The sequence below is a fragment of the Ovis canadensis genome, chromosome 9 (genome assembly GCF_042477335.2).
Source record: "Ovis canadensis isolate MfBH-ARS-UI-01 breed Bighorn chromosome 9, ARS-UI_OviCan_v2, whole genome shotgun sequence".
Classification (NCBI taxonomy): Eukaryota; Metazoa; Chordata; class Mammalia; order Artiodactyla; family Bovidae; genus Ovis; species Ovis canadensis.
Genome location: NC_091253.1, coordinates 89,228,302 through 89,244,390, shown reverse-complemented (window position 1 = coordinate 89,244,390; position 16,089 = coordinate 89,228,302). Strand labels below are relative to the sequence as shown.

The 16,089-nt window shown below is 47.7% G+C and overlaps 1 protein-coding gene across 3 annotated transcripts in view; it reads left to right on the top strand.

The window, feature by feature from the left end:
* The window catches only part of MATN2 (matrilin 2), a 166,610-nt gene that overhangs the window by 43,017 nt on the left and 107,504 nt on the right, over positions 1-16,089 (top strand). For all 3 annotated transcript variants that reach the window (XM_069600544.1, XM_069600543.1, XM_069600542.1), the window contains exon 3: positions 10,103-10,672. In XM_069600544.1, coding sequence (XP_069456645.1) covers positions 10,103-10,672 — 570 coding nt within the window. The remainder of the gene's footprint in view (positions 1-10,102; positions 10,673-16,089) is intronic.

Below are 16,089 nucleotides of genomic sequence, written 5' to 3'. Positions count from 1 at the left end.
CTTTCTGTGGTTTATACAGTTGATTTTTTGAACTTTATGTGCAGGATTTGACATTTATACCACTTAGATTTCCTCCTGTTAGTTTTGACTCATTATTCCAGCCCTCAGAAATCCTTTCTGGCTCTGACTCTGTTATTCAGCTTTTTACCGATTCCTTCCAACATTGTGTGTAGTGGTGTACAGAGAACCACAAATGCCCCCAGAATTTGGAAAACGGTGTGGAAAACGTTACCAAGTGGGGAGTGACTTGCTAATGTGTCTACGATATGTCTTCAATCCCATTAAGAAGTCCAGGGTGTCTCCCTAATATAATATAATCAACTTTTCAGATCACTCCCCAGGGGTTCTTTAGGGAGATGTGAGTGGAGTGTGATTGATTCGGAGAAAGCCATGGCTCATCAACGGCACTGTAAAATGGCTGGCGTGAGGTAACTCAGCAGCTGCTGACTGACTAATAAGGGAATAAGGGAAGGGAAGAATTGAAATGTAGTCCTTTCAGCCTTGGCCAAGGACCACCGTGCCCCAGTCAAGTGCCCTAAGTACAGCGCAGTTGCAAGCTAAGTCTCACTGGGAGCAAAAAGCAACGGTGCTCCAAACTGCCTCTGAAATACCCATAAAATCACCTGCAAACCTCAGGGCTGGTCACAGTTTGCAGGCGCATAGGGACAGAACACTGAGGCAGCCGCAGGGGCCACACCTCAGGCGTCTGCGAGCAGGCGCTCATTGAGTATAATGGTGGGTGTTACAAGGTAGTCTTTTCTCTGTCTGTCTTTGTTAAGCCCATCTACTTCAATACACACAGACTAAATGCTTATGGGATGCAATTTCCTGAATTCCAACGTGCTATTTTATGTTCTTGTAATGGAGAATACATACCACTTGTATAGCCTGAGGAGACCATTTCTTAGGACTTTTCTATTTCCTTTGCCCTGACCCCATGCCTGCAGCAGCCCTCCATCCCAAGTGTGTCTTTATGTAGAAGTTTGTGTGCACATCGTCCACATGGCCACCCTTTTTATTTCTCATTGGAAAGTAGTAAGTTAGCACTAATTATCAGATAATGTCTCAAAAGTACGGTTAGCTAACTTACCTTTATTCGGTTTCTTAGAAGTGAATAAAATTGAGCGCTTCAGCCTTTGTTGCAGAGGCCCCCGGACTCTGGAACCAGGTTGGCAAAATGATTCCATTATTTGCAGGGCAGTGTTGATGGTATCCTGAGGCTGAGTCCAGGCTGAGTGGGAGAGGACAGGAATTGATTAGTAATGTCTGCCAGGGACAAGGGAGGAAAAGGGGGCCTTGCTGAGCCTGCCTTAGAGCCTGGGTACCCACACCAAAGACGGCAGTCACGCTCTCCCTCTCACTCTGAGCCCTCTGTTTATCTTTTTCGTCTGCCTAGTTTATTCAATTCTATTATCATTATTTGTCTCTGTGCCTGCTGTTCACAATTGGGAGTCTTCCCTTCATTCTATTCCCAGAGCCTGACACACAATAGGTCCTCACTAAATATTTGTTCAAAGATTGGCTCTACTTAAGTGTTCTACCTAACTGGTCTGGATATGTGGAATCTGCATTTTTCCCCACTGTGCGTGTGTGTCTGTGCGCGCATGCGCGCGCACACACCCAGTTGCTTCAGTCGTGTCCGACTCTGTGCGACCCCACAGACTGTAGCCCACCAGGCTCCGCTGTCCATGGGATTATCCCAGCAAGAATACTAGAGTGGGTTGCCATCTCCTTCTCCAGGGAATTTTCCCGACCCAGGGACTCAACCTGCGTCTCCTGCACGGGCAGGTGAATTCTTTACCTCTGAGCCACCAGGGAAGCCCCTTCTTTCTCACTGGAGTCAATTAATGGCCTCGTTGAGATCCAAACGATAAATCTCCTCTGATTCTCCTGGTCTATCCCATCTAGGAATAAAAACATAAATTGTGCATTTTTCCCCCTTCTCAATCTCCTTCTGGTTCATAAGCATCAAGTTCTCCCTCCCCCCTCAGGCCCCCACCCCCGCTTTCTCTAATCATAAAACTGCTTTTCTCCCTTTGAAACTCTTGGTGAGCTAGTTTTTCCTCTGTCCCACTGTGACCTTTGAATCATGTTTCACGGTGTTTCTGGTTACTCTTGGGAATTTAAGTCCTAATAATACGAAGAGCTTTAGCTCTTGGCTCACGGCCACTGTCTCCAACATTACTCTTAAAATTCTTGGTGATTTCAATAACCACATGAATGCTCCCTTCTTCGCGGGATCCTTCCTGGAGTATTCTTGTCCCCCACCATATCTCAGCCAGTGACCTCTCTTATACTCCTGCCCCTGTGATTACGATAACTGCAGTTCCTTCGTAATCTCCATTTAAACCTCCTATTTTCCCTCAGCTCGCCCCTTCTAGGATTCCAACTTCAACAGTCCTTTGACCGTATCTAGACTTTCAATCCATTGGCCCCACTGCTTTTTCTCTGCCCTTCAACCCTTCCTATCTTCTGCTTCATATTCCCCAGCTTAATTTCATGGGAAACCCTATAGTGGCTCTGCCACCTACCTTTGTTGCTTTCCTGATCCACCAACTCTTGGCTGCACGAGAACTCTGGTTATATCAACTTCCTCCTGCTTTCCTCCTGTACCCGTGTAGCCAAGTGTAGCCGGCGCAAAGCACGCAACCATGCTATCAGTGTCCCTTCCGGTTCATGCTCGCTACCCTCAAGTTGGCCTTTAATGCCTCCTGGAAATCCTATTCCGGTGCCCTTGTCCATCCACTCTTGCGCGGTCCTAGAAATTACTCCATTTTCCCCCTTGTATCATTCCTTTTTTAAAGTTCTTTTTTTTTTTTTTTTTTTAAATATTCATTTGTTTGGCTGCGTCAGAGCTCGGTTGCGGCTCTTGGGACCGTCGTTGCCTCTTGCAGCGTTTCTCGCTGCGGTGCACAGCCTCTCTGTGGCTCGGTCTTCAGTAGCTGCAGCACGTGGGCTTAGTAGCTCTGTGGTGTGTGGGAGCCAGCTCCGACCAGGGATGGAACCTGAGTCCCCTGCATTGCAAGCCCGACTCTCCCCCACTGGATCACCAGGGACGTCCCCACAGTTCTTTTTCAAGTGCCCACACACCGTCTACTTGTGGGAACTTTGCTGGGAATTGTTAGGAAGCTCCCACTTTCTGAAATCTGTCTCCCTTCTCCACCCCACCTTGGGCATTTGCCTGTGGTCCAGGTCATGCTTCTCCTGTTCCCCACAGCCCATCAAAGGCCAGTGACCTTGACTTTCTATCTCCCCCAGGGCCCTGCTTCTCCTGATCTCACAGGAGGCACTTGTCAAGCACAGGAGAATGTGAATAACCAGCAGCTTCATTTACTGAGAAGCTGCTCTTCAGGGAGGCAAGCATCTGTTTTCATCATTTTATTAAATTAAAAAAAAAATTACAAATAGGCATTTAGCAGGGGGAAAGCACTTGGCAGGAGGCAGGCAAGTTCGAGCCATAGCTTCAGGCCCTGATTCCAGGGAAGGAAAGAACTGACCTCAGAGAGCCAGTGCTGTTCTGGTACATCTTGAGTGTGCTGGGAAGGGCAGGTCTAAAAGGACAGAATCTTTTCTGAGCATTGCCTGGTGGTTAAGAGCATGGGCTATGGAGCTGGGTTCAGATCCTGGCCCCTCTACTTTCTAAGTATGAGACCCAATCTAGGCATCTAACCTTTCTAGACTCACTGTTCTCATCTGTAAAATGGGAATAGTACCTACCTGCTAAGTTGAGTGTGAAGAATAAATAAGTCACTCTGGGAAAGTACTCAGAACAAGTCAAGTACTTTTAGGTACCCAATAAACAGTAGCTATAAATTACTGTTATATTCTCTTTGAGTCTCATGATAGCCCTGTGAGGTATTATCCTCAGTTCACAGAAGAAGAGCCTGAGGGCCAAAAAGGTGAAGGGGAGGCAATAGTCCGCATGGATGGTAAATGGCATTGGCTGGGCTTGCCCTGAGGTCACAGGCCAAGCCTGTGTTTGCTTGTTTCACTAAGCATTTGTGACCTTTGAATCATGTTCCATAGGGTTCCTGGTCACTCTTGGGAATTAAAGAAACCCCTCTGGTTGGTCCTAGTAACAAGAACAGTTTTAGCTCTTGGCTCATGGCCAATTTCTCCAACATTAGAGAAATGTTGCTGTTTCACAGAGTCCCTTTCAGTGTCTGGATGAAATTATTTTACCCTCATCATGGAGATTCACATACCTTCCTTCTCCAAACATGCCCTGACCTCTCTGGGCAGATGGTACCAAATATTTGCTGTACAATTACATGGCTATAATTGAATTTAGCCGCAGCAAGGGAGACCGATTAGCAACAAATCTACAATCCTGAGAGGAAGGAGATGGTTCCAAGGCTGCACATTGTAATCCTGCTGGGGTGGGAATGTGGCTTAAAATTGTTCTGGCTCAGGTTCACCTTCTCTGCGGGGGGAAGAGACACTTGTTTGCCCAGTGAGTAGGCTGTGGAGTTGAGCTGACAGAACTGGAAGTACTGTGCACAAGGCTTAGACGGTCACTTTTTGGTTTGGGGTATGGTGTTTTGTTGGAGAAGGCAGTGGCACCCCACTCCAGTACTCTTGCCTGGAAAATCCATGGATGGAGGAGCCTGGTAGGCTGCAGTCCATGGGGTCACTAAGAGTTGGACACGACTGAGCGACTTCACTTTCACTTTTTTCCTTTCATGCATTGGAGAAGGAAATGGCAACCCACTCCAGTATTCTTGCCTGGAGAATCCCAGGGATGGGGAAGCCTGATGGGCTGCCGTCAATGGGGTCGCACAGAGTTGGACACGACTGCAGTGACTTAGCAGCAGCAGCAGCAGCATGGTGTTTTATGATGTGCCCAGATACCCTCTTCTAACTGCTGCAGAAAGTCTACAGTGAAAGGCAAGATGGAAGAGTATGTGTGTTCTTCTCTTGGGCTAATTAGACAGGGATGCTGTTTATCAGAACTGATATGTGAGAGGAACACATACAGAGGAGATGTTTCTGGAAACATCTCTCAGTAGTTCCCAGGTGGAGAAACTGTGAAGGCAAATATTTCAGAATGTCCTAGAGTGTTTACAAAGCTCATATTGCAATGCCAGCGGTATCGAGACTTTTCCCAGGGACCCGGATAGTCCCAGGCCTGACCCTAGTGAGCCCTGGGGTCTCGTGGAGGTGGAGTCACCTCTCTGAGCCTCAGTTTTCCCTTCTGTAAGGTGAATAACTTGGACTCCATTTAGATCCTTCCAGCTCTAAGACTTTATTGGTCTGTGAGTTCCTGGACCAAAAGTTAGAAAGTGACTGTTCCCTCATAAAGTGGCAAAGATTTGAGTCCTAGACTCAGTAGGACCTAGACCTGAGGAGAAGGGGACGACAGAGGATGAGATGGCTGGATGGCATCACTGACTCAATGGACATGAATTTGAGTAAGCTCCAGGAGTCGGTGATGGCCAAGGAGGCCTGGCGTGCTGTGATGCATGGGGTTGCAAAGAGTCGGACACGACTGAGTGACTGAACTGACTGAACTGAGACCTGCTCTAGCACTTTTTGACTCTGATTTGAATCCATCTCTTTGAACTGCCAGTTCTGACTCAGTCCCTTCCACCTGAAGCCTTGCTCCATCACCTGGAATTCCGCTTAATTCTACAAACGTTGACTCAAGACTTAAACTGTATCCCCACTGCATGGCTGCAGAGATGACCAGTTTCCCACACTGGGTAATCCACAGTAAGATATGAGGTCAAGACTCACCAAAACTTCCTTTCTCCAGAAATCTCTCTAGGTCCTACACTCATGGTTTCGCAGAGTGTGGTCCTTGGACCAGTGACATCGACTTCACACAGGAACTTGCTGGAAATGCTTATTTTCAGGTGCCAGCCTTTATCAACAGAATCAGAAACTCTGGAAGTGAGGCCCAGAGACCTTAGTTTTTAACAAGTTCTTCAGGGAATTGGGAGACACCTGGAGTCTGAGGACTACTGAACTAGCCCTTTCCAGGACAGGCTGCAAAAGCTATGTCTCTGAGCCCTCAAGGGACCTGAGGAGACGTCCAGGAGAAAGTCGGTCACTTGGGCCGACTTGGGTCACCTGTTGTTTTCAACTCTCAGCCACAGCTCCCTGGAGGGTCCCTCCAACACCGTTTCTAACCTCTGAGGTGGTTTTGTGAATGCCAGGCGTTGTGAAAAACTCACTTGTTTTGATGAGGAGTCCAGCAGAGCACATCATTCCTTGTGCAACTTCCAGACTCCCCTTTAAATTGATTGTGATGCTTGCCAGGATGCAAGGGGACCAAGACCCACAGAAAGAATCCAAGTCCCGGCAGGACCCCTGCTTCCAGAGGAAGAGCGTTCTTAGGGAGCCAATGTGCCGTCTCCATGCCACCCTCCCTTCCAAGGAGCCTTTTGTTAATATCCTCCCACATGGCTGGGTCCAGGCTGGTTCCAGTCCTTCTGAGCAGGTGGAGATCACTGGGTCCTGTTCTCCCTGCAGTCAGTTCAGACTGAAGCTGGTAGAGCAGGGGGTGTGTGTCCAGCCTAAGTCCTGGGAGGTTTATCATGTGTTGCCTGGACCCAGGGCCACACGCTAGACCACAGACACTTCTCATGGAAATCAGAGAATGGCACTCCCTCCAGGGGCCTCCCAAGTGGACACAGCCCCTGGGGCTCAGGACTGGGCTGGATTTCAGGCCCTCGCACTTCCTCGGGCAAGTACACAGCTGTCCGCGGCCACCCTGCCCCTCCCCAGCCGGAGCCTGGCACAGGGAGGACTGAGGAAGGAGAGGGATCAGGGGTATTGTGGGTGGAGCAGAGCCTGCCTGTGAAGCTCCCACATATTGTGGGAGGGTCCCGCCTGCTGGGCCCAAGACTCAGCTCTTTACCCGCAGCTAATCCTCAGAGCCTCGGTGAGGTGTTGTCCTCCACAGAGTTTTTCTGTTCCTAAATTATAAGAGATTTTCAAACTCTCAACACCTTCATGCTCTCATCTATCCAACGGATATGGTTCCCTTGCTCTTCAGAGCTTGTTCTGGAAACCACAGGAGAACATAGCGATGAAAGCTGTCTGGAGTCAAGATGTTAAAATGTCACGATTGATATTGATCTTATCCCTGGGTTCTCAAAGGCAGTTTCTGGAGGCTCTGGTTTGAGAAACTCACCTTAAATTCACCCAGCCCCCAGTGTTATGTGTGGGTGCCACCAAAGGTCGGCTTTCTGCCATGATGCTGGTCTGAGGGGTGGGGGGGTATGTGCTTCTACCCCTAAAATTGTTAGGTGTGTGAGGCTGCAGTGCACAAGCTGTATGTGAGCAGGCGCTCAGGGGAGAGGCAGGGTCTGGCAGGCTGGCCTGGACAGGGTGACCTCACTGGCCTTTCCCACTTGTCATTTCAATGACTGGGTGAACTGCTTCATTTTTGGCTTTTTCCCTCTTTTTTGCAGCTGCGCTGATTGGGATTTAGGGCAGGCATTTGAGATCCCTCTTCTAATCTCTGTCAAATTGGGATTTACCAGTGGGAAGCCTGGGAAAGGGAGGGAGGAAGGGGAGAGAGGCCGAAGGCCGTCGCTTAGTACATTGGAGAAATTCCAGGAGGAACGCCCAGCCTCCACCTCCACCCTCTGGGGCAGAAGGCCTCTCATCTCATTCTCTTTCCAGAATGCCTTCTTGCTTCAGCACTGGAGGAGTAAGCCTCACAGTTGCGCTGGTAACGGAGAGACTCTGATACTTGCCTTTTTTTCCAGCTTAACTGTGCCCTTTGTTGAAATGTTTCTTGGCCAGGTACTGTCTCCATCTCCACTGCTGCCCCCACCTGCCAGCCCCCTACCCTGGTTGAGATTGTTTCCTTCTCAACCAGATTAGTGCAACAATGGTCTGGATTGTCCACACTGTGCACCTGTACCCGACTCAACTGACCTTTTTTTTATTTTTTTTTAAAAAACTGAGGTATAGTTGATGTACAATATTATATAAGTTACAGCAACATAGTGATTCACAGGTTTTAAAGGTTAACCTCCATTTATAGTCATTAGAAAGTATTGGGAAATTCCCTGGCAGTCTAGCAGTTGGAACTCTGCTTTCACTGCTGAGAGCACAGGTTTGATCCCTGGTCAGGGAACTAGGATTCTGAAGGTTTCGTTGCAAGGCAGAAATAAATAAAATGAAACATTGACTATATTCCCTCCATTGTACGATATATCCCTGTAGCTTATTTTATGCACAGAAGTTTGTACCTCTTAATCCCTAACTGGTGTATTGCCCCACCCCTTCCCTGTCCCCACTGCTAACTGCTAGTTTGTTCTCTATAGAGGACTGTTTCTTTTTTGTTTTATTCACTAGCCTTATTTTTTAGGTTTCACATATAAATGATAGCAGTTTGTCTTTCTCTGTCTGACTTGTTTCACTTAGCATAATACCCTCGAGGTCCATTCATGTGGTCACAAATGGCAAAATTTCATTCTTTTTTATGACTGAGTAATATTTCATTGATTATATATAGCATGTCTTCTTAATCCATTCATCTGTTCATGGACACTTAGTTTGCTTCCTTATCTTGGCAGTTAGAAATAATGCTGCTATGAACATTGGGGTGCCTGTATCTTTTTGAATTAGTGTTTTTGGGTTGTTTTTTTTTTTCAGATAAATATGTGGGAATAGAATTGCTGGGTCATATGGTAGTTCTGTTCCTAGTTTTTTGAGCAACCTCCATAGTGTTTTCCACAGTGCTTGCTCCAATTTACATTCCCACCCACCATGTATGAGGGTTCCTTTGTCCATATCCTCTCCACAAACTTCTGGCCCATTCAATTGACCTTTTATTACATAACTTCCCTGCGGAAGAGATAAGTTACATAATATAATGCTAATCATATTATGCCCATCAGCTGTGGTATCAGTACAAATTCCAATCTGAATTGAAAGTCTTTTTGTAACTGACTTCAAGCTACCCCTCCAACTTCATTGCTATCCATAACTCTTAGCAGTGCCTTCAACGCTCATTCTATTGTCTGCTATATTCATGCCATCTTGGACTTTTGTTCATGGGCTCCTCTCCACACGTTCCTTCTCACAGTCCAGACACTATACATCTGTAAAGCCAGCCTGTGTCCCATCTTCTTGACCCCAGCCCAGTTCTCTGAACACTTATCATCTGCACCAAACAGTGTCATACTAATTATTCTTTCCTTTTTCTGTTAAGTCTCCCCAGGTAGACTGTAAACTCCTTGACTTGGGTCCCCACCGTAAGCATCTTCTATACTTCCTGCAGTATCCAGCCGAGCTAATGTGCTGTGCAGTAAATAACAAAGTAATTTTGACGCTGCTCAGATGTTTGCCCACCTAAAAACTACACTGATAACTTTCTAGAAGCTGAAGTTCACTTCTTTTGTAAAAAGAAATAGTATCTTGTTTGCTGCCGATACTCATGATCACCCAAACACATATACATCCTTACAACCTTCCAGAGTGAAGGAAATGATGAAGATTTGAAAGGCGACCCCTGGCCCTAGGATTTCCAACCTGCATTGGGTCCTTAACAATCTTATTTTATTTATTTTTAATTGACGTATATTCGATTTGTGATATCATGTTAGTTTCAGGTATATAGCTCAGCAATTCAGTTATGCAGATATATATAACTTCTCCAGATTCTCTTTCCTTATAAGTTATTACAAAATATTGAAAATAGTTCCCTGTGGTATACAGGAGGTCTTTGTTGGCTATCTGTTGCTAATTTATTGTTGTTGTTGAGTCACTCGGTCATGTCGAGCTCTTTGCAGGCCACATGGACAGCAGCACGCCAGGCTTCCCTGTCCTTCACCATCTCCCAGAACTTGCTCAAACTCATGTCCATTGAGTCAGTGATGCCATCCAACCATCTCATCTTCTGTCGTCCCCTTCTTCTCCTGCCTTCAATCTTCCCAGCATCAGGGTCTTTTCTAATGAGTTGGCTCTTTGCATCAGGTGGCCAAAGTATTGGAGCTTCAACTTCAGCATCAGTCCTTCCAGTAAATATTCAGGACTGATTTCCTTTAGAATGGACTGGTTTGATCTCCTTGATAACTTATATATAGTCAGATATTTATGCGTAATACTCTTATGATATGTTTGGCTTCTCCCTTTTCCCCAGAGAGCACCTGTGAGAACAAGCGAGCGGACGTGGTCTTTATCATTGACAGCTCACGCAGCGTCAACACCCACGACTACGCAAAGGTCAAGGAGTTCATTGTGGACATCTTGCAGTTCTTGGACATTGGCCCTGATGTCACCCGTGTGGGCCTGCTCCAGTATGGCAGCACGGTAAAGAACGAGTTCTCCCTCAAGACCTTCAAGAGGAAGTCCGAGGTGGAGCGTGCCGTCAAGAGGATGCGGCATCTGTCCACGGGCACCATGACGGGGCTGGCCATCCAGTACGCCCTGAACATCGCCTTCTCGGAAGCAGAGGGGGCCCGGCCCCTGAGGGAGAACGTGCCTCGGGTCATAATGATCGTGACCGATGGGAGGCCCCAGGACTCGGTGGCCGAGGTGGCTGCAAAGGCCCGGGACACAGGCATCCTGATCTTTGCCATTGGTGTGGGCCAGGTGGACTTCAACACGCTGAAGGCCATCGGGAGCGAGCCCCACGAGGACCACGTCTTCCTGGTGGCCAACTTCAGCCAGATTGAGACGCTGACCTCAGTGTTCCAGAAGAGGTTGTGCAGTAAGTCCTGCTCCCCTGTGGCCCTTCTGGAGGCATTGTTGGGATGAGGTCATTCACCTTCCCGTGTTCATTCTGTGCTACCTGGTCCCAGGTACTGTGCTGGCAAGGGGTCTTTAGCAAAGGTCGAGATAAGACACAGTGTTCCCTTGGGGCTCACACTCTGGCCAAGGACGCTCATTAAGGATGCAATTTACAAATAAGTAATTAACTGTAGTTGTAAGTGTAACGGGGGAAGAATTCAGGGCAGGACCTGACCTAGGCCAGGGGCTCAGGGAGATTTCCCTGGGGAAAGGACATTTATACTCAAGCTGCTTAATGAGTCAGAATAGGGAGGGGAAGTTTTCCTCCAGCACCGTGGATTGGCCTGGCATTACCTAGGTTGGAATTCATGAGTTGGAGTAAGCATGAAAATGGGGAAAATGTAACTTCTCCTTGGATGGCATGGAATACTAGGCATTTTTGCTCGACAGTGGTGCTAGCTGGGGATGTTTTCTCAACCCAGAGAGAAGCCTAGTGTATCGGGGGTGAAGACGTGCTCCTGGTGCCCCCTCACTGGACAGGATGGCAGGTGCCTCCCAACTTCTTCTGCAAGGTCATGCCTCCCCAAGTCCTTGAGCTGCCTTATTCTGCGTTAGAGGTCTTCTCCCCCTTCTTGCTTTCCAGCCCTGCTCTCCCTTCCTTGCCAGACTCCTCCCAGGAGCTGCCAGGCCGAGCTCCTGTTTCCGCTCTCCCGAAGGCCAGCTTGTCCTCGTCTCGGTCTCCAGCTTCTGCCACTGTCTTCTCGTCCTTTCTTCCTCCAGAAGGGCAGGGGCCCAGGGTGCCAACGCAGGCTCTGCGCTGGTCCCTGGAAATGGGACAGGCCTCCTGACCTGGTAAAACACTGTTCAGTCCTGCCTTGCCCACCCCAGTGGCCTCTGTCCCCTCCAACTGCCTTGCTTCTTTGAAGGGAAAACAAAAGCAAGTGTCTATTCTGAGATGACTAGTATTTCCCTGGAGTCTGAGTGGAGATTGACCTTATGGACCAGACTCATCTCCAACTCCCCAGGAGCAGGAACCTTTGGATCACTTCTCAGAATGTGAAAAAGTCCTTCCATCACCTCTCTCCTGCCCCACCCCATCAAAGCCTCAGGAAGGAAGAACAGTGTGCTTTTGATGTGTCTTTAAAGTTCTCTACTGAAACTGACTTCAAAAAGCAGAGAGCCTGTTGATTTTTTACTCCAAAATCAAAAGGTTTACTTGAAAAATCAATGCCATGAAGGAAAAAGAACCTTTCGCTGTGCAATGTCACTTGGAAAATATTCAGAAGTGCCATTTCCCTGGTGCCACAGAGGGTCTGGGCCGCTACAGTGTGCCGTGGCCTGAGTCACCTGGAAAACTTCACCTAGTAGAATGCGCTGCAAACATTTTTAAGGTTTATGACTTTAAATGACTTCTGCAGAATTTATGCTCCCCCTTTCCTGGAAATATTTTAAAAAAAGAAAGAAATTGGTCCTGTAACAGTTTTGACAGGTTTATTCATTTGTCTCGGAAAAATGTTAATGGAGGAGCTCTGCTCTAAACGCTCTGAATTGAGCATCGAAGGGAAAGGTAATATGACGAGGGTGAGGTTGTGAACTTGCTCGTAGAAGAACCTTCTCTCTGCTGTCTGACCAGGCAGCAAAACTAAAAGACAGTTTGGCTACCCACCTCATTTCTGTAAGAGCTCTAAGAGAACATCAGTATTATGCCATTCATTCATTCCCCAGGGCCCAGAGACTGAATCCCTCTTCCCACCCTGCAGGAGGCCAGCTCCTGAATCTCCGCATCACAGGGCTCCACTGAGCAGAGCCGTCAACTGTCTCGAAAGGTTAAGGGGGCCCCAGGGCCTCTTTGTCAACTGTGCAGTAAAGATCGCAATAACTAACATTTACAAAGTTCTTTCTCTTGTGTTTTCACACTTGATCCTCACAAAAATCTGGGGAGGTGGCACGGTACTATTCCTCCCTTTTATAGGACTGTAAACTTGTCAAGTGGATTCCCCGAGAACAAGCAGCCAAGAGATGGGGGGCGGTGGGCATTCTGCTTCCAGACCTCTTGCTCATTTCACCTCTCTTCGCATTGGGAGGTAGACATTCCTCTTTTAAGGTAAACGGTTTTCTGCGAGCAGCATCTGCACAGTCCAGCCACGCTAGGTCCACCAGCTCTGAGGTCGACATTCACCTTGGAGTTGGATGGGAAGCCTTTGTAGCGGGGGGAGCTGTCTCAATGACCCCCCTGCCAACTGTGCAGATGCTGAGCACATCTGTAAAATGGGGGTTTTACCCGCAGAGCGTAGATGCATGAACAGATGGCATTATAAGCTGTAGAGTCCTATTCCATGTGCACCGTGGTGTGTGTGACTACAGTCAGACACACAGAGGACCAGCAGGGTAGGCAGATGGCCTTGGGTTTGACCTGCTCTCCAATTCTCAGACAACAGCAATGAGTGACTTCCGTGTTTCAGACAGCAGTTCTCTGGGGTTTTGGAAATCTCGTTTGTTCCTTAAACGTTTATTGAGCTACACTCTGATAGTATAATTACAGCTAATTTTGTCCTAGGCTAGGTACCTTCCATACATTATTTGACTGAACACTTATAACAGCCCTGTGAAGCAGGTATTATTATTACCCCATTTTACAGAAGTAGAAACTGAGGCTTAGAAAGGATAAGCAGCTTCAAGTGGCAGAGTTGGAATCTCTCTGGTTCCAGAGTACTTTCCCTCCACCTGCCAGGCCCAAGGGTTTCAGGATGGTGGGAAAATGCTCTTATCACAGATAAACAGGACGTTTGCTGTATAAAATGTACACTTCAGAGACCTTGGGAAGTCACCTGGCACTGGGGGACCTCTGATCACAGAATGCTTGGTTCTGTCTAGGGAGTCCAGGAGAACTTTAAAGAGGAGATCATAATGATGATAGCTTTTATTCTCACAACAAACCTGTGAAGTGAGTGCTCCCATAATTCTCATTTTACAGAAGAAACAGCGACCCAGAGACATTCAGTAACTTGACCAAGGTCACACAGCATTCGATGGTAGAGCTGAGGTGTGAACCCAGGCATCCTGGCTCAGAACCTACATTTTAACCACGATGTGCTACATGGATGTGAAAGGTGAATGGCAGTTTATTGGATAGAATGTGTAGGAAGGGTGATTGCAAGGAAAAGAATGATATTTTTAATAGTTTTTTTCTCTTTCATTTAAAAACAAAAACAACAACAAAAAACGAGTCCAGAGTCTCTGTTAATTTCATGACTTCTAAGGAGACACAACTCACAGCTTGAGAAGTGGTAAACAACAGGCTCGGCAGGGACACAGAGGTCAATAGACATGGAGAAGAGGTTTCAGAGGGAAGATGGGCTAAAGCTGGTGTGCTTTGGGCGGAAGTGAAAAGCACGGCTGGATCTGTGGATTGGGAGAGAGACAAGGTGTCTTCAGGTATGATGAAAACAGACACTTTTATTGTACAATTAGAAGGTCTGACCTTGACTGGGAGTCCTGGCTCTGGCGCTCACTGGTGTGGACATGAACTCAGGCACAGCAGTGGCCTTGTACCCACTGGTAGTGAATCCCTATACCAGCCACAGCTGAGGGTGGGGGCCTCCTGAGGTTGCATTCTCAGGCTGCCAAGAGAAACTTAGAGGCCTGGTGCCCTGTGAATGAGGCCCTGTTTGCAAGGTGACCAAAACCTACCCGTGCTGAGGCCCAACGTTTTTGCCACCCAGTGAGAGAGGACACTGAATTTAGAGGCTGAAAAATGCGTGTCTATCCTGAGCCTTCTGACAGCTTGTAACCTGGGTAGGCTGTCAGTTTTCTTTTTTTTGTTTTTTGCTTTTGGCTGCACCAAGCCACTCGCAAGATCTTAGTTTCCCCGACCCGGGATTGCAGCCGGGCCCTCAGCAATGATAGCACAGAGTCCCAACCCCTGGGCCACCAGGGAATTCCTAGGGCTGCTTTTAATTAACCTCTTGGCATCGGCTTTATCAGCTTAGCCTGGTATTTAAAGCCTGGAGGTTGGTCGTTCCTATGCTAAGAGCCCCACCTTACCCAGGCACCATCGAAGGCCCTAATGGTGTTCCTGGGCTTCTCTGGTGGCGCAGTGGTAAAGAATCTGCCTGCCAGTGCAGGAGACGCCAGAGACACAGTTTTGATCCCTGGGTCAGGAAGATCCCTCAGAGTAGGAAATGGCAACTCACTCCAGTAGTCTTGCCTGGAAAATTCCATGGACAGAGGAGCCTGGTGGGCTACAGTCCACGGCATCACAAAGAGTCAGACACGACAGAGTACTCAGTCACTCGATAGTGTTCCTAAGACACATTTCCCATCAACCCGCCTGGATAAAGCCCGCACTTACTGCAGTCCTTCAAGGCCCTGTCACTCGGTGGGAGGCCAAATCAACTTCCACATACCTTGACTTTCCATGCCCAGTAATAGTTCAAGACCCCCAGTCAGCCCACCCCTGCTTTGATCATTCATTGGTCAATCACACATCCATTAATAAGCATTTATGAATGTTCAGACTTACTAGTTAAAAAAATCCAAAATCCAATCCTGCCAATGACTTAGTGTGCTTATTAGTGATTCTTTCTCCTGAACTCAAAGCCTTGTTCCAGCTTCAACCTACAAGGCCTTCAAGGTGTGAGACCCCTGCAGGCCAGTGTAGGAGGCAGGACAATCCCCCTCCCTTCGGTCACATCACAAAGGCTCATCCCCCGGGAGAGGAAGGCTCTAGGGTCAGATGCTCTTAGGATCACTCATTCCTACCTATAGAATTTCAGAGACGGAAATTTTTATACGACCTTAGTAAAAACGTTTGGGATTCTTTTGATTGAAAGTAATAGACGTTCAGCTTGAGCTAGCTTTAGAAGTGAGGGGATTGCGTTATATTACTCATGGAAATAAGAAGGGTAGTGAATGACAGAAGCTTAGCTTCCATCTCCACTCTCTGCTTCCCCTTGGATTTATCTGGTTCCCTGGGCAGACAGCATGTACCCTGTCAGCCCTCAGATATTCTTGCCCTCGGTGTAAGCGCCCCCTTCCTCAATTCTTGTGCCTAAATGCCAAGAAAAGACTCCAATTGACAAACGCTATACACTCAACAGTGGCCAGGGGTGGGACTGCCTCATACCAACACATAGTTCCCCCTGTCATCCCACATTTAGAATGAGAAGGAAGGACAGCTTCTAAAAAATAGAAGTGTCTGTACTGAAGGCCCCTAGACACCAGACATGCCTTTGTTCTACAGGTGAAGAAATAAGTCAGAGACAGCTCCCCAACTTACCTGAACGTCCCTCGCTTGTTCTAGGCAGAGGGAAACTGGAGCAGAGGTCTTCTGGCTTCTAATCCAGTGCTCTTTCCATTACACCAAATTCCTGGTTCCAATTTCTTTTATAGTACCTA